Below are 24,980 nucleotides of genomic sequence, written 5' to 3' on the forward strand. Positions count from 1 at the left end.
TTATTAAACTGTCGTCCGTCACGTTAAAACTACTGAGAATTTATGGTGTTCCGCACAACTGTTTGATTTTTCTCTTCCTGCAAAAAATAATTCTGAATTTCATATAATTCAGGCAGATACTGAGTGAGCTACATTCAGAATGGATCAGTTTGTATCTCACTCATCTCCGATATGCGATGTTTGCTAAACCGATTATTTTGAATGATGCGACTCGGTTTGCATAGCTGATAGGAGCGCTGATCGAGATTGCATACCAGCCAGGCGAAGCAGTTGCGAGAGGCGCTATCCCATTATACAATCAGAATGTTTCCAACAGGAAACGCATCCTGAGTGTTTGTTTTGATTGATTTTCGGAAGATTGATCTAACCTCAAATTTCCAACACTTTGTAGCCATTTTCATTAGATAACCGTTTCTTCTGATATTGTTTCTAAAAATTGTGTTATTTCAGCCGGTTATATGATGGAAAACATTGATTGGAAAGCTTGCCTGTGAATCTTATGCAACCTTTGTGAACTTTCGAAGAACTTTTCTACGTTTAAGTGCTGATAAATACAAGAAGACTTTCCGTGCGCGGCGACAGAAACATCCAAAAATCAAGTGTACCAATGGCCGTGCACAACAAAATTGTCATTTTTCAGCAACGAAACCTTCTAACTGTTCACTTTTTTTTCACAATTGATTCATTATACAGTCACCAATAACTTACGTCCGAAAAATTTTGCCAAGCTGCTCTAATTCAACACAAAAAACTGAATTACAAAAAGGGACCCGCATAGCTCACTTGCTAAGGACAACAGACAAAATGGCATCCGGCAAAAACGATGTTTGTTTTTATTTTTTCCTGACCTCAAAAAGCAGAATAAATTTATTTCTAGTATTGCAAGTGAGATACTTAGTGTAGGTATCAGAAAATGCGAAACATAGAAATTTTCGTTGTTGAATTTCGGAGAAAATACCCGCATAACTGAATATCATACACTGAATCTTCAATATCATTTAATGGTGATCAACGTAATAGTGACTATACGTTTTATCGTCCTCCAATAATCTTGTTTTCATAAAGTTTCCGTTCTTGATGCGCCTCCGCTATATATGAAACGGAAATTATTACTGGAAGATACAGTTTGTGGTCTTGAAAATGAATTCGTGGAATCCGATTTGTGTCTTTGCTGTGATTGCATCCTTCACAAACAAAGTATAAAATGGCGTGCTCTAGTTGGCTCTTGCACAACATCGGTTGAAATGAAAAGACGTTTCCTCTCGAAATTTTAACATTCCAGATAAATAGTGTCAACAGAAGGAAGCAGTATTGAAAACAGCAAATATTCATACTATGGTGGTAAGTACTGGTTTCCCACGAAAGGAACGAAATCCGCTGATACAAGCTTCTTCTATATTCTTCCGCGATTAAAATATTTTTCCTTTCGCGGAAACTTGTCTAATTTCCAATTTTTAAATGTTTTCACCTGTTTCTATTTTATTTCAGATACTTTGCAAGCACAGCGCAATCTCCGGCTGTAGGTGGCTACAGTATACACAAACCGGAAGATGATATTCGTTAAAATCGGTTCAATTCTAAACTTTCCAGTGCCGTCATCCCTCTGGAGAGGTGGAGAATATTTCCGAGGTAAGATGGACATCCAACATTAGTTTAAATTTAGGAGTTGCTAAAAAAAACTGATTTCAGCTCTTTTCCGGGGCGGGATTCCGGACACGCACCGACGATGGCATCCTCCAATTCCAGCGGCGATGACTATTACGGGCAGCATGGTCCGCGAACGGGAACGTATCCTCGCGATGACACCGGAGGAATGGGCCTGGCGTGCTCAGTGGCTCAAAGATCAGCAACTGTCGCCCAATGAGCCGCGGCATGTGCCGGAATATTGAACAGCTAGGAAAAGCTGGATTGATTGCGTTTTTCATCTATGCCGGAGCTTACTATTTCAAGTACAATCAACATGATTGGACCCGCAAGGGTGACTGGCAAGTGATACACTCTCGCAAAGCCGTTTTCCCCGGTAATGAATTCTATCCCAATTTTTTCAGCTTTCCAGAACGCAAGATTATGCTGCTCGTGGATTCAAGCAGTCGGCGGTTAAAATTTTCGGTATCTTCTTTTATTAGGTAGATTAACAAATAGGTGCTTGGGTTATGTCTGGTTAAATGAACGAATCTCTTCAATTTAAGGATTGCCTAATTAGACCTACTATTGAAGACAAAAATGCTCCAGATGATTCAAAACTAAATGGGAATAAAAAGCCCCACGAAACACTTTTTGCAACCCCGTACGCAGGGCCGAAGGGGCCACAGTAAAAACCCAATGGCTTCCGACTCGCAGCACAGGTTCCAGTTCCGGTAGCATGTTCACTCGAAAGATTGTTCCGGATATTCTCCATCTATTCATGTGTAATTTATGTTTGTAGAATAATGTGTATGCTTCCTAATTATAGTTATATTTTTTTCATTTTAGGGTAACAATCACCTGTACCATCTGGCTATTGGCACTGGCTCGCTCTAAATGTGAAAAATTCATTACTGCAGCTGAAGATGCAATGGTTTAGGAATCTAGAGACAGGTTTGATTTCGTTAGACAGGAACAGTACAAGGAAGAAGCGGCTATCGTGGAGCTGTTCAAATCGATTGTTACCCAGCTTCCCTGTGCCTGCTAGCCTTGCCTTTGGCTCATTCTTCATCCCATGAAGATGTTGCTCGTTAGATACGCTGAGGGATCTCGAAAGCGCATAATATACGGATAAACATCAAGGTAAACGCAATATTTTATACATGAAGTTTATGTTATTGGAATCAGAATACGAACTGAAAACAAGATTAAAATATTTTCATTTAAATTAAAATTTTAACTACAGACACTATATCAATTAAAACTCGGAAGTAGAATCAGAATAAACTACTCAAACGTCTATCAAAACTTTAAGTGCAATTAAAATAGTTATTATAAAAATTTCACGAGTTTTTTAATTTTATAAATACTATGATAAGTGTCTATAATATAATATTTTGTTACGCAATAGTGAATAGTAACTATGCAAAATTGTTGATGGAAGGAAATCGTTTAAGAATACAAAAGTCAATCAAATTAAAAAAAAAAAGAAACTGGTTAACTTGCAATTAAAAATCTGAATTTAAACAAAAAATCAGATGTTCTTCCCAGGATTCTAAATCGAGAAACTGATTCAAAGGTCTCAGTATTATTTAAAAAAAGAATAATTTACAATAATTATAAAAATTATATTATATATATATTTGTAATGAAAACATGAGAGATTTCATACTACACTTTTTACATTTCTAGAAATCTACATTATCAATTAAAATTGGATTTGAACTTCAATGGACAAAAACTGCCCTCTTTTCGATATACTTGCGGTCTTCGAAGTTCGAACAACAAGAATGCGAAGCAGCCATTTATGCATGAAAGCGTCCAACCAAGGCAGAGTAACATAATCCTAAAAGAACGAAGGTCAAAACTCTATCAGTTCTTTAGTCCAGCCACCTTAAAATGGGAATCTAATTTGGATTTTATTGTAGTAAGAAGTACAACGAATTTTTGTAATTCGTCACGAAACTTTTACATTTATCATTGTAGGCAAAGGTGCTGAATATTGGTGAGGTTTTGAGGGAAAATCTTTTTTTAATTTATAAATAGTGTCAAGAATAAGCATGTAAAACTGATAAAGTTTCAATAGAAATAAAATTGATAAATAAAAACAAATCTTTAGTATTATACATACATACAAAATGTCTTATTATAGTATTATCTTTGTTTGAGGATACACAGTATCGTCCGAATTGTTTAAAATTGATGATAAACTGAAGATAACACGTATTTTATCGCTAAACGATTCTCAGAAGATACGTTGTACCATCAGAAATCTTTAAAGTGAAAGATAAACTAAAGATAACACGTATGATTTTGATTGTGAATTGAGTAGAAAAAAGCAAAAAAATCGAATGGTTACTCTACTTAACGACCTGTTCACTGTATCGTTAAGTGCGTCCAAACGATTCCATTGCAAGGAAAAAATATCAGATAAATCGTACATTAATAATCCATAACTATAAAGACAATCTTTTGGGTGTCTTGGGAAAAAGATAATGGGAATCATCATTGTACAATACTGCTCCATGCGGGTAATGATTAAAGTTGAAAGTGCGCGGCCATTGGTGCTTTCACGGTAAGTCAGAAATAGTTTTAAAAAAATGTCAAAATTTATGGTAAATGATATAAAAAATGACCTAACTGAACAGTTTGAATTTAATGTGGTTGATAGAAATTAAAAAAAAATTAATAAAAATTTCCGATTGAATAATCTTGAAATTCGTCTCCTGATAACCCTATTCAAAACCACCCCAAAAGTGACAGCTCTTTGTTTTGATTCTCATTCGTATCGCGCGTGCCGTTCATCAGAAAACGGACCGGATGGTCAGTGCAGTGCTCACGTAATTTCGCGAGTGTCTTTCGTTCGCGGGTTTCTAAATTTTTTTTGGCAAGCAAGTAAACGAATCCGGATTCTAACGGATTGACGGAAGTGTGTGTACTGGAATGGGCGGCGTCGATACCAGCAGGTGGAAACCAAGACGAGTCCACGGAACTGTAATCAACAAAACCCGGAACAAGTTTGCTTGGGCTGTGATTGCCGTTGGCAGTCTCAGCTTCGGGGCGTTTTAGTAAGTTGTTTGAATTGAAAACAAAATTTAATTCTAATTGATGTGGTCTGACTTCCGGCAGCTCGATAATCCGGTACATTGGCGGTGAAGATCTGCAACAACGTATGAAAAGGGATTTCTTTACACAGACTGAAGAGGAGATTGATCGGAAGAATTTGATGCGACACTCTCTGTTGGCACCAAAACGAGGGGACAGTATACGGAAAATTCTGGAACAACAGAAGATCGATAACAGTGAGAAGTAGAAAAAGTCGATCATCATGCCTAAGATTAAGTATCCTAAGTTACGTTTATCGAAACCGTCGACTTCCGGTTCCAGTGGGAGTAGTAGCAGCAGTATCACTAGCGTCGTTGTTCCCTTGGAAAATGGGTAAAATGCTTTTATTATAATTACAGTTGAAACATTGTAGTTGATTTAGCACTCATAGTAATAAATTCGGAATAGAAATATTTCAAACGTAGCTTTGCTTTTTTATTTCAGGAATGATCCGAAAGAGTCCATTTCTAGCACTGTTGAAAAAATGGAACAAGAAGTAATCTGTTTGTTGGATGATGAAGCAAAAATAACAGAAGAACCGACTGCTAAACGATCTCGTCTGGCTAATTTGAAGCTTGAAGCTCCTCAAAAATCGAAGCTGCCCAAAATTCCTAAAAAACCACCTGATGGCGGCAAAGACATAGTAAGCAAATTCTTTCGCACTTCAGAGGACGATTTCGAAACGGAAAAGAATGAGGCCGTTCCCAAACAGAAAACTAAAGTGCAGCGACAAACAGCAGCAAAAAGCACAAAACCGAGAGCTCCACGCAAAGCCAAAAAACAGTCCGACATCCGGAAAGTTTTTGCCAAATACAAGGACAACGATGAACAGTTGCTGCAAAATCTTATGCTGGAGCATACAGCCATGGAACAGCTAGATCCGGAACAGTTTCAAATAGCGCTGGCCATGTCCCGATCGCTGGTCGATCAGGGAGGATCCCATACTAGCATGGAACCGGACCAGGAACCGGGACCTTCTACAAGTGAGCATTCGATTTCGTCCCAAGAACGTAGGTTTCAAGGCATCCGGACAACATTGGAACAGTATGGGTTCAAATGTAAAAATAGTTATAATGATTACGATTTAAATGTTATTTTTGGTAACGGAGCAAACGCTGGACCAAAAAATGTTAAAAAAATCAAACATAATCGTGCGTCCTTGCTGAAAAAGCGAGACCGATTGGAGTTGATTGCATTTATGGAAAAACGGACTGATGAAATTCTGAAAGACCAATTTTATCAAAAGATTCAAAGCTCTAGTTCATCTTTAAGGCAGAATTATGGTGGCAATGTATTCTGGATGAATCAAAACGCTGAAAGTTCTTCTGAAAAAATCACTGAATACTACATAGAAAATCTCGTTGAAGAAACAACGGTAGAACCCGGTTACTTACTGAAAAAATGGAGCATGATCCCCGGAAGGGAGCCGACACCAGAAAAACGTCCACCCAACAAAATTTCAATGAGTCCAATACCAGCTGTTGATCCACCGGAGGAAGCCGAAGAACTTCTGGAGAATCCTGAAGACGCCCTTCTGGATATGTACTCAGTTCCGCAAGAATACACCAAGATGTATAACAACGAGGCCCCCATTTATGTTAGGAAATCAGAAAGCATGGACAAATCCATATCACATCCAAAAGAACAAAAAGTAAGCGAGCAGCTCCAGCGAACTGCTTCTCCGGATTTGTTCGGTTCCGATAGTGAAGCGGAAGTTCCGGCAAACGAAGATGAAGATCAATTCGGCAGCGTGAAAACAATCGAGGAAACAACTGACGAGGATCTGATGATAGTTCCTTCTCAAAAACATTCGCTGCCAGCGGCAAAGGATGTGGAACCTGTACCAGCGGAAGATCCCGCAGAGGTTGAGGCTCCACTACTTTGTACCAGCTCGGAAAATATATTCGATGATACCGTCGATGATCAGATTTTGGGCTACGAGATGTACTCCAGTGAGGAAGGTAATTAGGGAAGGCAAAACTAAAATGACTGACCCTTTGCCAAAATAAGTTGACTAACGCTACTAACTATTCAAAATTTTTAATGAATCCACAAATTTTTCAATAAATTCATTCAACGAAAATTATAAATGGATTCTAATCTACCCTCATTCTGATTCCTGGAACGTCTTTTGCTTACTCAATTCTGGCAACGAATTTGGTGTCGGGGAACTGGTTCTGATTCGGAACCTTAATGTATTCAGATTTGAAATTTCAATTGAAATTTCGAAACAAAAGTGTAAAAATTTTGACAATAAATTCTTTTTGTGGAATCTGTATTTCACAAAAAAAAAATTGAAATTTTGATTTTAAATGTTCTACCTATTAGGTTTGAATTTTTATTTTTTTTTTATTGAACTGAAACAGTGTCTGTGAAAAATTATCTCATTTTATTTTGATTTTCAATTTTTATACATATTTTTTAAAAAAAATTAAATTTTAGTTCTAAATTTTAAATTGTAAATTTTAAATTTTAATTCTAAATTTTAAATTTTAAATTTTAAATATTAAAATTTGAAATTTAAAATTTAAAATTTTAAATTTAAAATTTAAAATTTAAAATTTAAAATTTAAAATTTAAAATTTAAAATTTAAAATTTAAAATTTAAAATTTAAAATTTAAAATTTAAAATTTAAAATTTAAAATTTAAAATTTAAAATTTAAAATTTAAAATTTAAAATTTAAAATTTAAAATTTAAAATTTAAAATTTAAAATTTAAAATTTAAAATTTAAAATTTAAAATTTAAAATTTAAAATTTAAAATTTAAAATTTAAAATTTAAAATTTAAAATTTAAAATTTAAAATTTAAAATTTAAAATTTAAAATTTAAAATTTAAAATTTAAAATTTAAAATTTAAAATTTAAAATTTAAAATTTAAAATTTAAAATTTAAAATTTAAAATTTAAAATTTAAAATTTAAAATTTAAAATTTAAAATTTAAAATTTAAAATTTAAAATTTAAAATTTAAAATTTAAAATTTAAAATTTAAAATTTAAAATTTAAAATTTAAAATTTAAAATTTAAAATTTAAAATTTAAAATTTAAAATTTAAAATTTAAAATTTAAAATTTAAAATTTAAAATTTAAAATTTAAAATTTAAAATTTAAAATTTAAAATTTAAAATTTAAAATTTAAAATTTAAAATTTAAAATTTAAAATTTAAAATTTAAAATTTAAAATTTAAAATTTAAAATTTAAAATTTAAAATTTAAAATTTAAAATTTAAAATTTAAAATTTAAAATTTAAAATTTAAAATTTAAAATTTAAAATTTAAAATTTAAAATTTAAAATTTAAAATTTAAAATTTAAAATTTAAAATTTAAAATTTAAAATTTAAAATTTAAAATTTAAAATTTAAAATTTAAAATTTAAAATTTAAAATTTAAAATTTAAAATTTAAAATTTAAAATTTAAAATTTAAAATTTAAAATTTAAAATTTAAAATTTAAAATTTAAAATTTGAAATTTAAAATTTAAAATTTAAAATTTAAAATTTAAAATTTAAAATTTAATTTTTTATATTTTAACTTTTATTTTTTTAATTTTTTATTTTTGATTTTTAATATTTAATTTCTAATTTTAATTCTAGTTTTGAATTTTAATTTTTTTTTGAAAAGTTCAATTTCCAAATTCTGGTTTATAACTTTTAAATTTGAAATTTCAATTTCGAATATGATTCTTAAAATTAATTATTGCATTTTAAGTCTTGAATTTTAAGTTTTGTCTTTTTAATTTTTTCATTCAATTCTTGTTATGTTGGACTGATAATTTTTTTTTTTAATTATTTTCATTATGAATTATTCTAATGAACTTTTTTTGTTTTTCGCCGTCAGTAAAGATCTTATCGAATGGGCCAGCCAACGACACAAGTTTTGACCATCAGCAACGGTTCGATGCTTCTTCAGTGGATCATCGAACAGAATCTTCTCAAGAATTGTCATCGAGGAACGCACTTTTGGATGATGGGGTGATAACGATCAGTTCCGGGGAAAGCTTTGACAAAAATGTGCTTCAACGCGACGAAGATTGTGGATCCCCTGCTAAAAAACCTAGACTTTCCGGTGAGATAGTTGGTGCGTCACAAAAGAAAGAAGAAATTTCTATCCAATCGGTGGTTTTTGAGAAAAAATCCAGTAGAGTATCATTCGGTAAAGTAGAATCCGTTCAGTTGGACGAAATACCGGAGAAAGATGAGTCTCTTGAAGAAACAAGTTTTGAAAGAGATAAATCTTTTGATGAAAAAAGCTTTGATAATCTGGCTCCAGCTGGACTGGAGGACAGCCGAGTTTCCAAATGTTCCAACTACTCAGAAGACGATGTTCTGGTGGTTTCAGACGATGAAGTTAACTACTCGGTGAGACATGATCTTTCAATATTGTGTAATACATCTCGTGTCGATCCTTATCTTGTTGAAAATAAACCAGATGATAGTTTTCTTCCTAGGAATATTAATGACGAATGTACATCAGACAACAAAGAAGAGGAGGATGATTTAGACTGCACCAATGTGTATTTCAATGACGAATTCAAAAACAGATTATCTGATGTCAATTTAGTAGGACAAGTAACGGAAGATGTTCAAATGATCTCATCAGAAGACGAGGAAGAAAAAGAAACGAATAAAAGTAGCAAAGCTGAAAACACAATGATGTATCTCGATAATCTCGTTAAAAGATTCAATCTACCTCTTTCCAAGCCGGACTCAAATTGTGATAAAGAACCGCAGAGCGCGGGATTAGGTGACTATTTGGAAAATTATGAAATACCTGATTTCGAAGATCATTCGGTAGTTCAACATCTCAGTCCACAGAAATCTACTCCACCAGAACTCCAACCGAAGTCTGATCCCCCTACGTCTGAAAATCTCGACCAAGAAATCGAACAAATACTAAGCCAGGTGAAACAAACATGTACCCAATTGGACAAAGCGGTCGAACCACCAGTTCAAGTTAAGCGAACGCTTTCCGATTCTGCCTTACTAAAGGTGCACTGCATTAAGAAAACTTCATCAACTTCTTCGAGTAAAACGACTGGATCGTCCTTCCGGAACAAGTTCCCAGATCTGACCGAAGAAGCAGCGCCGTTTCCGGAGTTTGAAATCTCATTGCTTGACAACCGAGAAGCTCGGCCGGATTACGCGGGAATGGCCTCTCCCGTATTGCACCGGGAACTGTACAAGTATGGACTGAAGCAGCTGCGGCGCGAGAAGGCCGTTGCTATTTTGAATCACATCTACGATCAGTTGCATCCGTACGTTGAAGTTGTAGAAATTCAAGAGTTTGATTATGATGGGGTTCAGGGGATCTCCGAGGGGGGTTTGAGGGATGATTCGATTACTGAAAAAGAACAGCCATCGTCACCGAGCAAGAAGATTGAGGAATCTTCTAAACGGTGCCCGTTTACATCAGAAATGACCGACGAGGAGTACGTTCTGCCGTCCAAGCCCAGGAAAAGGGTAAGTGACCTTATTTGAATTTTCACAAAAATAATTTTTGCCAATTCATATATATTAAAAAAAAAAGACATTTATCTACCGTCTTAGCCGATTTAGGCTCTACAGACTGAATAAACGTGAACAACTTAAGATTAACTTTTAACACCCAGTTGTCTTAAAAATAAATTAACACCCTCTTGTAGTTTGTGGTCCGTAAAGAAAAAACGCAGTTAAATTAACTAGAGCTTTTTATTTGGGGTCTTTGCAGTTTGGAGTTTGGAATTGAACTGACTTACTAAAGTGAAAAAATTCAAGCTACAGATTGCCGATTGCTTAGATCTCAACACCCCCTCTCAAACGGTCAATCCTAAGGAACTTCGGAGTTGAGAGAACCGGACGGAATCCAGGGCCTTGGTGAAGATATCTGCATGTTGATCTTGCGTTCGAACTGGTTTGATACAGATGACACCGCTTGCGACATGGTCCCGGATAAAGTGATGCTTCACGTCGATGTGTTTCGTTCTTCGGGTCTCACAATTCTTTGCCATGAACATACACCCCTGGTTGTCCTCGAAAATTGTTACAGAACCGCCAGGTTCTCGCAAATCTTCCATTATGCCTCGGAGCCAAAGAGCCTCGGCTACCGCATTACTCAAGGCAACGTATTCTGCTTCACTGCTTGAATTGGCCACCGTTGTTTGCTTCTTGCTGCACCATGCTACGACGCAACCGAAAACTTTGAAAAAGTAACCGCTGATAGATTTCCGGTCTTCGGAGTCGGATGCCCAATCTGCGTCAACGTATCCAATCAACGGGGAACTTGAGGATGAACGTTTGAACTGCAACTTCCATATTCGTGTACCTTGGAGGTAACGGACGACGCGCTTCAGATGCTTGAAGTGGACTGTTGTTGGATGTTGTTGGTAACGGGCCAAATAACCAACCGAGTAACAGATGTCCGGACGGACACACAACATTATGTACATCAAACTACCCAGTAGTTCCCTGTACGGCTCCTGTGTTTCGCATCCATTTCGATCTAGGGAAAGACCTTTCTCCATCGGCGTCTTGACAGGATTACAATTCTCCATACGGAACCGCTGGAGGACTTTGGAAAGGTTCACCTCCTGCGATAATTCGAGTGTGCCTTTTTGCTGGTCGTAATCCACCTTCATACCCAGAAAGTTTTGCAGCAATCCACAGCCGGTCATAGAAAATTTCGATGCCAACTGAAGTTTTAAATTCTTGATTGACGCTCCCTTTCTGCCAGCGATAAGCAAATCATCCACGTACAGAATTATGATCAGCTCATCGCCCTCGTCCATCTTGGTATACAGGCAATAGTCCTGCCTGGAGCGAAGAAAACCCATGTCGATGATAACCTTGTTGAATTTCTCGTTCCAGCACCGGGGGGACTGTTAAAGTCCGTAGAGAGACTTCAGCAGCTGGCAGACTTGGCCTGGTTCTGCTTCCACGCCTTCAGGTACCGCCATGAAAATCTGTTCGGTGAGATTTCCATGTAAAAACGCCGTTTGTACATCCATGGTATGAAATTGGAAACCATGGTGTACACCAACCGCAAGAACAACACGAATGGTGGCCAGCTTCGCCACAGGTGCGAATGTTTCCTCGTAGTCCAGTCCTGCTTTCTGAAGATAGCCCTTGGCAACCAATCGCGCTTTGTATCGGACCGGCCTGCCACCAGAATCTAGCTTGATGCGGAAAACCCACTTGGAATGGAGTGGTTTTACGCTCTTCGGACACGACGTCAGCTGCCATACTTGGTTGGTTTCCATCGAACGGAGCTCATCCTTGACAGCTTGGAACCACATCTTCGAATCATCTCGGCCTTCGATTTCAGCATACTTAGTCGGTGTATCTGAGAGAAAAGAACAACCGGTAGTTGCCTCGTAACTAAGGAAGTAATCACGAAACTTACCGGGGAGCGAGCGCTCCCTTTCGCTGTGCCTCATGTACGCCTTTGTTGCTCCGACCCTCGATAATCCCTTTCGTTTTGGAGACCAAAGACTGCCCATCTTTGGCGACGTTGATGATTATGGGATCCGTGAGGCTGGCGCTTGTCTTGAACCATCTGCAATCGTTGATAAGATGGTCACTCGAACCAGAATCGAGTTTGAACATCAACCGCCCGTTTGATGATTCTACTCTGCCCCGCCTAGCCAAAAAAGAAATGGCTTTGGAGCAGGCAGCAGCCGCATTCGCTTCTCTGGAGGGGCAATCCTTCTTCATATGCCCCTTCTTTCCGCATTTGTAGCAGGTTCCAGTGAAATTTGGTTTCGGCTTGGTTTTAAATTTCAACTTTTTCCCAGAGAAGGCTGTAGAATTTTCCTCGGTTGCTTGGTGACGTGCTTTTTCCTTAACTTCCTGGCCTAACAACCGTTGCTTGGCAACCTCCAGCGGAAGTTGATCGTCATCAAGGTTTTCCAGTGCCGTCACTAATGGATCATAAGCCTCGGGAAGGGTTCCAAACTATCGGAAGGATAGCAGCCAGACGTAGTGGAAACAACCCGCGGAAGGGACTTTGCGTACGAGAATCGATAAGTAAGAGTTCGCTTATAAAACCGCGTGTATTTTACTCAAAGAAAAGATACAGAGTGAAAAAACCTCAACATAACTATATGACACAAGGTGTGTCGTTTTTCTCTTTACGATAGTGTGTGTGCGTCAGCGCTCTCGTTCAACACTTCAACACTCCTCCTCGCTAATGCACGCACAACTAATCCTTCGAATCCTGAGTGGATAGCCCAAGAACTTCGCAGAACGTCTTGAGCTTCGTGGGTCCTAGTGGCTTGGTGAAGACATCTGCAGCTTGGTCACCGGTGGGGCAATACTTGAGTTGTATTTCACCTTTAGCACACAAATCTCTAGCATGATGAAACTTTGTGTCTATATGCTTGCTCCGTTTGTTCTGGCGATCCAACTTGATGAAGTCCAAGCAACTTCGGTTGTCTTCATAGATGGTTGTCGGTTGACGCTGTGCTTCGCCTAACTCCTCGAGTAACCTGCGGAGCCAGATCGCTTCTTGACCAGCTTCGGATAGGGCCACATACTCAGCTTCCATGGTCGACGTTGCGACGCACCCTTGCTTTCGACTAGCCCAACTAACCGGTGCACCACCAACTTGGAACAGGTAACCACTGGTCGACTTACGGTCCGATGAGTCACCAGCCCAGTCCGCGTCACTATAACCGACAAGTTCCAACCCTTTTTGTCCGCCTAACCTCAAGGAAAGATTCTCAGTTCCCAGAAGGTAGCGAACTACGCGCTTCAGCTCAACCCAATCACGTTGCGTAGGGGAGCTCGCCTTTCTGCTCAAAATCGACACTGCTGCTGCAACATCTGGTCTGGTATTGGTAGCGATGTACAACAGCGCACCTAACAGCGATTGGTATTGTGCATTGTTCGACAGCAACTCCGATTCTTGGTGTTTCAGGTATCCTGGGTCTAACAGTACTTTAGACGACTTCGCTTCCTGGAGCCCAAATCGCTGAGCCACTTCACGGATGAAACCTTTCTGGCTCAAGTAAAAGTAAACACCTTCTTTCTTCACCGATATGCCAAGGAAACAAGAGACGTTACCCAATGATGAAATCTTGAACTCCTTGCGCACTTCTTCTTCAAGACGTATTATGTCTGCTTCCTTTTTCGCCACTACGATCATGTCGTCAACGTACAGAAGGAGATAGATCGTATCGCCGCTATTCAACCTTTTGTAGAACAGGCACGCATCAGCAACTGACTGCTGGAAACCAAACTTTAGCAGTAGCGATTTCATGGTAGCATTCCACACTCGTGCCGATTGACGTAACCCGTACAAACTTCGACTCAACTTGCACACAAGCTCCTCCTTACCGGGTGTACAATATCCTGGGGGTTGACGCATGTATATGTCTTCTTCTAGGCTACCATTTAAGTATGCGTTCTTCACGTCAATGTGTTTCACATGGAGTCTACGATGACCTGCGATCGTTAGCAATACACGAAATGTCGACTGCATCGCTACGGGGGCGAATACTTCCTGGAAGTCCGTACCATACTGCTGGGCAAACCCCTGTGCCACAAGCCGTGCCTTGAACCGCAGTACCTCTCCTGAAGCGTCTTTCTTGAGTTTGTAGACCCATTTTGAACCAATCGCACGACGACCTGGTGGCAATGCAACGAGTGACCAAGTATCCGACGACAGAAGCGATTGATACTCCTCGTCCATAGCTTTGATCCATTCGGCGCTGTTCGAACACTTCACTGCTTCAGAGTAACTCCTTGGTTCTCCCTCAACGACACTAGCTACGCCAACAATGTAGTCACTTAGATTGTTGGGCGGCTGTCCAGCGTTTCTTCGGTTCGATCTACGTGGCTGTGGTAGCTCCTCCTCTTCCTGCAGAAATCCTTCTTCGGCACTTCCGGTTGCACTTCCATAAAAATCTTCATCAGTGTCTGTTAGTCCTTCAAAAACTTCTTCATTTTCTACACTTTCACTATCACTTTGCGGAACTAAGCCGAAATCACTGTTTTTCTTCTCCGTATCCAGCTGCAACTCCATGGCCGACGATGGTTCTTCCGGTTTCAATGTGCTCTCGCCCTCCTTTCTCGAATTCGTCCGAGACTGCGGCACGATCTCGAGAAACTTTGCATCTCGGCTGATGGTGATTTTTCCAGAACTTCGGTCCAGAAACCTATACGCCTTTGCCTTGCAATCATATCCGACGAACACCATCTTCTGGGCCTTTCTTCCCATTTTCGCACGTTTCACGTCGGGTATGTGAACGTATGCTTCACATCCGAACACCTTGAGGTTGCTAATATCCGGCTTCTGCCCTGTCCACAGCTCATAGGGCGTTTTTTGAACTGTTCTAGATGGGAGCCGGTTCTGTATGTACGATGCCGCTGCAATTGCCTCTCCCCAATAACATTTGGCGAGGCCAGATTCGAGTAACATACAGCCAACCATCTCTTGCAGGTACCGATTACGACGTTCGGCTACTCCGTTCTGTTGGGGGGAGTAACCGGCGGTAAGCTGCGACTGGATCCCTTCGTCTCGATAGAATTTCTCAAGATCTCTATTCACAAACTCGCCTCCCCGGTCCGACCGAATAACGACAGGCTTCCTGCCAAACATGTTCTCGGTCATCCGAACATAGTTCATGATGCAACCTTTGGCTTCTGCTTTTTCTTTCAGTAGATACATGACGAGATACCTACTGAAATCATCAATAAGTACAAGGAAATACTTATTTCCACCGGGGGTAGTGGTACGCATTGGTCCGCAAACATCCGCATGGACCAACTGCAAAGGCTTTGTTGTCTTCCGAGCAGCATTTTTGGGAAATGGAAGCCGCGACATTTTTCCCTCCAGACAACACTCACACGTCAGCTTCACTCCACAATCCTCCAGTTCCATTCCCGAAACGAGGTCTTCCTTCGTGATCCGATCCAACACTGCTGGATCACGGTGTCCGAAACGACGATGCCATGTGTGCTGACAGTATGGCGTGTGATTCTCAGCACTGGCCACAGATGCACGTTCCGAGCTCTTCAGGAAATACAGATCGCCTCTGCGTTCTCCAACGGCAACAACTTGGTTCGACGAATCACTTTTTATTTTCACAAAATCTCGATCAAACACTACACTGTAACCTTTGTCCGTTATTTTGCCAACCGATAGCAATCCCGAATCGAGTTCCGGCACATAAAGCACTTTGTTCATTTTTATGTCCACTTTTTCTCCTGATTCCTTCACACCAGGCAACGACACTTTCCCAAGACCACCCGATTTCGCACTGTTTCCATTGGCCATTCGAACAGTCAGACTCGACGGTTCCAGTTTGTCAAAATATTCAGCGCACCCGGTCATATGGCATGACGCACCACTGTCTATTGTCCATGACCGATTTTCCTCAACACTCGAGCGAACAACTTCTTCATTCACTTGCACTTTAAAGTTCACTGCCGAGCTTTTCTTCACTTGTTTGGCATGGGTCTGCCTGTTATCCCTTCGAGGAACAGACGCCTTCGGTCTTCCCGAGCTCTGCCTTTTCTTCAACTCTGGGCAGTCTCGTCTATAGTGACCTGCACCGCCACAATGGAAACATTCGAAATTTTTCGCTTTTTCCGCCTTAAGCACCCTCTCATCCGTCCCGTTACGTTCGCGGCGACGATGATACTCATCAATTAGCTTCGATCTAACCAATTCCATGGTGACGTCATCGTCCGGACGTGCTTCCAAAGCCGAGGCCAAAAAATGATAACACTCCGGGAGGCTGCGCAGCACCATAGCGATTTTCAATTTCTCCGCTAACTCCAACCCTGCGCCCTCCAGCCGTTCGAATAGGGTGTCCAGCTCGAGCAAATGTTGCTCGAGGTCTCCGGATTCTTCGAGTTTCGCATCACACAACCGGTTCAACAGAGAAAGCTGGGAAGTAGTGGTGCTCTTTTCGTGGTAAGCCTTAAGAGCATTCCAGGTATCACGGGCATGCGCACAATTCTTGATCAACACATACTGGTTCTGCTCCACACACAGACCAATTGTCGCATTCGCTTTCTCGTCGGTTTTCCTCCAGTTTGCCGGTTCCGGAATAGGCTTTTCCATGGACACGACATCCCACAGATCCTCGCGTATGAGGAACATCTGCATCTGGAATTTCCACGTTCCATAATTATTGTTCCCAAGTTTGACCAGGTTAAATTTTCCTGTTTCCGCCATCTTGGAACAAACACGAGCCGACGCGGTACCGAACAAAACTTTACTTTCCGGATTTTACTTGACCGACCGTTTCTACTACCGATTCTCCACTGGGGCCGTAACCTATCGGAAGGATAGCAGCCAGACGTAGTGGAAACAACCCGCGGAAGGGACTTTGCGTACGAGAATCGATAAGTAAGAGTTCGCTTATAAAACCGCGTGTATTTTACTCAAAGAAAAGATACAGAGTGAAAAAACCTCAACATAACTATATGACACAAGGTGTGTCGTTTTTCTCTTTACGATAGTGTGTGTGCGTCAGCGCTCTCGTTCAACACTTCAACACAAACAGCATGATGACTTTGTCCGCTTCGGTTAACGTCCCTCCGGCCACTTGCAACTGCCGGACAAGATCCTCGTAGGCGACCAGGTGTGAGCGCATTGAATCACCTCCTCGCATTTTGAGACTTCCAATCTGCTTCCTTACCAGGTTCTGCGTGGCCAGTGACTTCTTCGCGTAAGTGTTTGCCAATCCCTGCCACATCGTTCGCGCCGTTGGTTTCTCCCGGACGATTTCGAGACAATCGTCCCCGAGGAAGCCAATTATGTATCTTCTCGCCTTCCGGTCTTCCTGGGCAAACCTTCTTGCCTCAGCCGGTTCCGTGATCGTGATCGACGCCCATCGCTTCCAGGAAAGCTCGAACACGAAAGCTCCAATTATGGAATGCGGGACCTCCGGTATATTGGGGGATACCGTGAGCCGAATTGTTCGGGGTGCCCATAACCTCTTGTAGTTTGTGGTCCGTAAAGAAAAAACGCAGTTAAATTAACTAGAGCTTTTTATTTGGGGTCTTTGCAGTTTGGAGTTTGGAATTGAACTGACTTACTAAAGTGAAAAAATTCAAGCTACAGATTGCCGATTGCTTAGATCTCAACACACCCAGTACCGAGATGGGAATCAAATTCAGTGGACTAGTGATTACCGTATTACAATGCTAACCGCTCGAAGTAGAGAAGCCTGCATACGCATGTACTTAAAGATAGACCATCAATCATGGAGAACCCTAATTTCCCAATGTAGACCCTTGATGAATAATACCTGTCCATCTGTGTCACTAAAATAAGCTTGCCAGAATTTTTCTCACCACCATCCGGGCCTAGCAATTCCGGGCATTTTTCCGAAAAAACCTGGCAAAATCCGGGCATGGATTTCAATTTTTCAAATCCAAAAACCGGGTAAAAACCGGGCAAAATTTAGGTGTTATTGTATATAAAAGCAAAGAAAAAATACAAAAAAAAATCGAAATTAATATTTTATTGATGTAGTTGCAGACTTCCAACAACTTTTTGGAACACTTAAATATTTAAAGGATTATAAAAGTAAATCAACGAAATTATTTGAAACAACCGTTGAAAATTTCCATACCGATAATCGATTTAGCTGAACCTTACTCAAAAACTTTGATTTTTTTGGTTTCTTTGCGAAAATTGTGAAAAAATCCGGGCAATATCCGGACTTTTTTCACGATATCCGGGCAACCGGGCCGGACCGGATTTTCTCGAAATTTTGCATCAAATATCCGGGCAAACCCGGGCAATCTGGCAAGCTTACACTAGAAGTAACAATCGGCTTTCGTTGTCAGCGTTTTTATGCGCTCCACCGTCGGCCACTCAGTGGTCTTCCCGCACACCGTCACCCGGACCCTGACGTAGGGTTCTGAGGGTTTAAGGCCATCAATTTCCACCTAGAGCTCTTTTGGTCTTGAGGCCGTTGGAGGCCTTGAAAGTCACAAACTTACTCTACGTTTACTACTGAAGCTTTTGAAGTTCCTAGGCCGATAGGTTCGGAACTTCTGAATACATTTTAACTACCTACATCAAGCAAGATGACTCTAGACATGGTCAGAGGTGCCTAAACTCGCTTCGGAAAGAATCGTTTTTGATTTGATCTTCGTTCCAACATTACGTCAATGCGCACAAACACGAACAGTTCTGCTTTGCTGTTTTCTCACACCACCCGGTCGCTCATTTCCCATTCCCTTGTCCATACCACTTTAAACCTGAACTGCGATTTTTGTTTCTTCTGAGTTTTTACATTGAATCTCAGTGTCTCCCGAATAAAATGGAAGACGCTGAGACCCAGCATTGCTGAATCTACGGATTTTCAGCATTTCCAACGGATTATAGGAATTTGGCGGATACATGAAAATTCTACCTGATAACCCAAAAAAGGTCATCAAGTTTCAATCTGCCAAAATCAGTCCATTTTTCGTTTTTCGTCAAACTTACGGATTTGAGCGGTTTGTGATTTGGCTCCCTGTAAACCATTAAGCCCTGTAATAAGCCACATAAAAGACAAATAACAGCACTTCAGTGCTTATAAGCTGAATAAAATGTTTTCAAAAGCTTATAGGCACTGCAGGAACGACAGCCCGGGGTGTGTCAGGCACCTGATTTTCGAGAGGCCGTCCTGATTCAAAAACGCTTGAATTGTGCTAATTTTTTAAAAATGGCCTTTAAAATGTCCTTATTGGTCCAGATTTTCAAAAAAAAAAATATCTAAGCAGGGGAGATAAGGGCATAACGAGCACCTAGGGCATAATAAGCACTCCTTTTTTCTACAAAAGTACGTATTTTCTTAAACAAATTTTCATGAGGATTTGTTTCGTACTACCTATAGTATTAATTTTTCACCAAAAAAGAAATATCCTTTTCATCTTTACAGAAATAATAAATAATAATCAGCTGGATTTTCAAGTGACAAAAACATTATAATTTTTAGCACCACCAAATAAGCTTTTATGACCTTTAAATCATCTTGATCTGAAATGTACGCACTGCAACATGATTTACACATTGTTTCTCAATTTTCGCCATCATACATTTTTTGATTTTCCACTTTAATCAATTTTTAAACGAGTTTTTACTTAAATTTGTTGACCTGGGGCGAACAGAGCACTATTAATCAGGGCTCGATGAGCGTTTTCTGCCGTATAATCTAGCAGCGAATTCAACTCGATGAAGTCAACTGAATAATAGAGCTACAGCTTGACTTGTTTCATCTGTCGGTTTGGCCTATTGGTAAGGTGTCGGAGAGGTAATCAGTAGACTTGAGTTCGAATCCTGCTCAAGGGGATTTTTTTCACATACCATTCACGATTTTTTTTTTGTTTCGATCATAGTCGTTTTACCATCTTTATGGCATTCGCGACTTTATCAACGTTGCAGTTGGCGGATCGTTATTGAAAAACTATCCGGTACAACTGTGTTCGATGTTTACTCTTGGGCTCGAACTCGCGGACATCGGCTCAGGAGACAACATACTTGCCCACTGAGCTATATCAAAAGCCCAACCATTCACGATTGATTTTTTTTTATTGTTACATTATACGGCTAGTAGCATCATCCGTCAAACAAAACACCAGAAACATAATGTATGAGATAGACACGAAAGCCGTGAAAACGGTAGAGTGTCTTTAATCTTAATAATAATAATAATGTATGAGCATGTGTTAATTCTTTGAATTCTACAAACATACCTAGATTTTTTTGTTAAGTATTGCTTTATTTGATGAATCTACGCCTCACCGTTTAGTGCAAAATGCATCGATCATAAATGAAAAATGAAAAAAAACACCTTGACCAGGAATTGAACTCGAGTCTACTGATTACCTCTCCAACACCTCACCAATAGGCCAAATCGTCAGATGAAACAAGTCAAGCTATAGCTCTATTATTTAGTTGATTTCATTAAGTCGAATTCGCTGCTAGATTCCCCGGCAGAAAATGCTCATCGTGCCCCGATTAATTGTGCTTATACTGCTCCAGGGGGTTTCTCATTATGCCCCTACAGTGACTGGTTTTCAACTTTCGGCAAATAATTTTAAAATGCATTTTTAAACGTTTTTATCTACTTTTTCATGTTTCATCCAATCAGGCAATAGACTAGGGTAAGAACACTATATATTGAACTCCATCTTTGGGATTCAACGCATTTGTGGCCATTAAATAATAACGAAAGTGTGAAAATTTCCGACTTGTCCGCGAAATGGTCCAATCCAGACTGCCCCGTGTAGCTTGGCTAGTTACCAAGTAGTCAAATCGCTCTCACCCTTTGTAAAGTTTCTCATGCTTTCACGCTTAGCTTAACCTAATTTAGTTGGTGTAAATAATACTCTAATTGTAGGATGCCACAGAAAGGTGTTTCAGATAAAATTTTAATAGTGTTGCTTAAGCTTGTTTCTCAGCTTCGAATCGGCATATTTTTTTTTGCGGAAATATGTTTTGAAATTATCATTTGATCCTTTTTATTCAAAATCGCTTTTGTCCCAATGATTGATGTTATAATTATTGAACACGTAAACATTGAATATCATTGTATATATTTAGGGGTATTTCGCTTGATAGTATGCTTTGCAGGGGCGATTTTGGTTGAGCTAGCAACCAAGAAACAGTTTGTTTATATTTCCAAACATCAATCGATGTTTGTTCAATAACTGGTACATGTATTTCTTTACGAAACGAGTACTGCAAGATTGAACGTTCAATAATTGAAACATTGGCGTTGTCTGTGATCCAATGATTGAACACTTTAATTTGTTAAATTTTAAGAAAATAGGGCTAATTAAGGCTGCCACTCTTCCAGAAATCATCTGAAAAGACTTAGTTGAAAACACTCCTACCAGGTCAGGCAAATCGAAATTTTGCTGCAGCATTTTTGCAGCATTTTTTATTTTTCGACAGAAAAATGAGCACTTTTTGAGAAGATTTGTAATCGTTTATGATAGGAATTCTTTCATTCTAATGAAACAAAATTTGATCCCTGCTCACTGGTCGTTGATTTAATCAGATCAATTTGAAATTTGAGCGCTTTTTTGTTTTTTTTCTTCTGTTTTCCACCCCTGGCACTCGTATAATTATCTTAGACGTTTATTTGACTTAAATCCAATTTTTCTCTCAAACAAAACAAGGCTGTTTTCTTCATCCAGTCGAAAAACCAAGCCAAAATTTGAACTCATATTCTAGTTTCGGGGATTGTGGCTTGAAGAGTCCGAAATTCTTGATGAAAATTTGAGCAGAGATAGAAAATGCTTTAACAGTGGCACGACGATTTTTAATTCATTTTTCTACTGTAGATTATTGTTTTAATGCATAATTTGATGCGTCTCCAGTTCCTTCACTTCGCCTTTAGTTATCTAAGCAGAGCTGCATGTTGTTATCATTAATTTAGTGGTGTCCTAAAATCCAGATTTTTTTCTTTGCGGGGTCCTCATTTGGACAAAAATCAGCTGGCAGGGTCGGCTTTCAGCATTTCAGCAGGGATGCAATCAATCCCAGGCGCTTTGTTGGATTTCATGGCTTTGATTGCCGCTTCTATTTCAGCCAGCTATGGCGCTTCCGAGTTGATGCCATTAATGCAACCCCCTGGCAACTTGACAGTTCTGGCGAGTTTCGTGTGCCTGATTCAAAATCGCAGATGTCGCATGTGTACCGCTTGTTTACGTACTTTTCGAGCCATGCGTATGGAAAGGGCCCATCATCAAATGTGGTGCGAATCAGGCAAATTCATAACTTTCGAATGAATGAAGAAAAGATTCAACCGAAATTATTATACACATTCAATAATCTACCTATTCATTTATTGTATAGTAACAGTTTTTCCATAAAACAAGAAATGTTCTGCTATAATGTGAAAGTTTTGCTATTCTAAAATTTTCATATGTATCACAGTTTATGAAAATCACTTGATGATTGTTGTGGTAATGTTTTGTTTTACATTTATTGTGTACGATTGTCCACAATAGTTTCGGTGGAAGGGATACTTGTTCCGAAAAACTGCCGATTATCAGTGGATTATTTTGATCAGTCCAGAAGTTTTAGACCTAATAAATGACACAAAGATTTACGTCTGTGAGTCGTTTGCATCGACTTAACTTTTGAAAACAGATCGTTTTTACATAACTGAGCTAAACATTTTCAAATTCGAATCATTTTTTCATTTGTTGAATCAATTGAAAGAGAATATATTTCAATATGCGTCCTTTCGACATATTAAGTCGCTTGATTTTCGATTTGACAGAACCAGAGAACCAGAAAAAACTGGCACACGCGATTTGTATGGGAAACGTCAAGTTGCCAGGGGGTTGCATTAATGCGACTTAAGGCCCCCGCACAATAGCACGTCGGACGTCGCGTCGCGTCAGCTGTCAACGCCGACGTTTAGTTCTAAAACGCTGACGCGACGCACACGACGATTTTGGGATCACAATACAGCGTCAAGAATCATAGTAACCAAAACGTTTGTTTTGGTTTGTTGCTTTTGATCAGCAATGTAAAGTATTTTTTTAAGGCAGAGATGGACTTCGTTTAATCATCTCCCAGCGGATTAGAAGCCAACCCATCAACTTCACAACTGCGGAATTGGCACCTCCCAGCCTAGGATCCTGCCAGTAGTGCCAGTAAGTCAATCCTCCAACCGGAAGTAGATCGACAGGCTGCACAGTCGCCTAAGTGGATTTGAATGTCACCCTTCGGAATTTTCTCAACCACGCTGTTTGGTTGACTGTTAAATTGCTCTTTCTCCTGCAAATCGGCAATGTCAGTTATGGCACATAACACTGGACCATTGTAAGGTTTCTAACCCGTGTTCTGGCTACGATTATTCTTTCGTTTATCGGTTCCCATCTAATGAGGGTCGCGTATTCTGCTCATATGCCAGAGTAAAGCAGTACTTGCCCGAACTGTGTCTTGTATTCTCCAGCGTTAGGCCAACGGATTACGCTCAGTCCCAGAATTTCAAGCTTAAGGCTGTTAGCTTGTCTAGCAAGTTGAGCCAGCCTGCCTTATTGGGCAAGTGTTAAAACGTTCCAAGCTCCAATTCTAGTCCGTGTTTTCATGCTAAAAGTCGTTGCCAAAGTAGAGATCGAGGAAGATGGATAACAACAGTTTTATTTTTGAAACAAGTTTTTTATCCGAATTTTTAATCCTTATATTCAAGTTCAAAATGTGACTTAAAAATTATCAAATATTAATAGTTTGGAATATAAGTTCGAACCTGATATTTCCTTATTCGTTATGATCGTTTACATAAGATCATATAATTATTGGTTAATTATTGAGAAGATGAACACTCCTAGACAACAACGATAATCGACTTCTAAACTCGTTTGCACCTCGATAAAAAGCGAGCAAAACGTATCAAGCAGGAAGGGTGGATATACATATAAGAGGTACCCACTGTAAATTGACTAAATTTCGCAAGCCGCTGTCTTCCTTTTGTGATCAGTATCGTTCCGAAAAAAGATAAACTTCCTAGAAAAGTCGAGCTTTGTTGATAAAAAATCTTTTTTTAAATTACTCATAATGAATATTCAGCTGGAAGAGGAAAAAAATTATGTAGAACTTATCAGAACTCTAAATGACTTCACAACTGAAAATACTTTGTTGTTTGCGTAAAAAACTTGTCTCGTTTAATGTTACCACAAAACCAATAATAATACAAAACACTGCCTGACTCATGCTGATAACAGTATTAACAACTAAGATGCCACTTCCTTTCCCTTTCTTCCCTCGCAGACCTTCTGGTGTCCGGTTCCCCTTAACATCGCCTTCTTCAACATGGTTCAGGCGGACTCGCGTCTTCAACAGCAAATCCTCCGATACCAACCGGTTGACCTGGACGCCATCTACGCCCATCTGAAGCAAATTGGCCTGCGCTACGAATCGAACGTGAGTTGTTTTTTCTTATCCATTATTCCTGGACAGAAGGATTTGGTTTATCGAGAATTTTGTTAATTTTTTTTATATGTTTCCAGGATTTAATCGCATTCCTCGATAAGCGCTGCATAACGTTTCGCACGGCCCAGAGCAGTGGGTCCCGCACAAAGAAGTCGTCAGCAGGGGCAACCCAATCACAATCCCAATCCAGGTAAAAGTTTTTTTTGGAATGATTTTTTGGTGTTTTTTTTTGGAGGCAATAAAGTTTTATAGAGGAAATGCTATTTTACCCGGAACCATGTCTCTGATAATTGATAGCTGATAAGAAATTGTTCCTTCCGCTCCCCTCCTTAAAGGCGCGAATTGTAAGTGCGATGAACGAAAAGTGAAAAAAAT

General features: G+C 39.3%; 2 protein-coding genes and 1 pseudogene across 2 annotated transcripts; all 3 read left to right on the forward strand.

Moving 5' to 3' along the window:
- Positions 1-1,209: 1,209 nt before the first annotated feature.
- Positions 1,210-3,677, forward strand: LOC129758011 (uncharacterized; annotated as a pseudogene).
- Positions 3,678-4,393: 716 nt separating this feature from the next.
- On the forward strand, positions 4,394-5,130 carry LOC129754421 (uncharacterized). Its single transcript, XM_055750482.1, has 2 exons — positions 4,394-4,691; positions 4,753-5,130. Exons 1-2 carry the CDS (start codon positions 4,567-4,569, stop codon positions 4,934-4,936), a joined length of 309 nt encoding a protein of 102 aa, XP_055606457.1. The 5' UTR covers positions 4,394-4,566; the 3' UTR covers positions 4,937-5,130.
- On the forward strand, positions 4,923-24,880 carry LOC129754418 (structure-specific endonuclease subunit SLX4). The gene is made up of 5 exons (XM_055750480.1): positions 4,923-5,061; positions 5,173-6,689; positions 8,568-10,189; positions 24,444-24,596; positions 24,683-24,880. Exons 1-5 carry the CDS (start codon positions 4,952-4,954, stop codon positions 24,797-24,799), a joined length of 3,519 nt encoding a protein of 1,172 aa, XP_055606455.1. The 5' UTR covers positions 4,923-4,951; the 3' UTR covers positions 24,800-24,880.
- Positions 24,881-24,980: the final 100 nt, after the last annotated feature.

The sequence above is a fragment of the Uranotaenia lowii genome, chromosome 3 (genome assembly GCF_029784155.1).
Source record: "Uranotaenia lowii strain MFRU-FL chromosome 3, ASM2978415v1, whole genome shotgun sequence".
In the NCBI taxonomy this organism is placed as follows: domain Eukaryota; kingdom Metazoa; phylum Arthropoda; class Insecta; order Diptera; family Culicidae; genus Uranotaenia; species Uranotaenia lowii.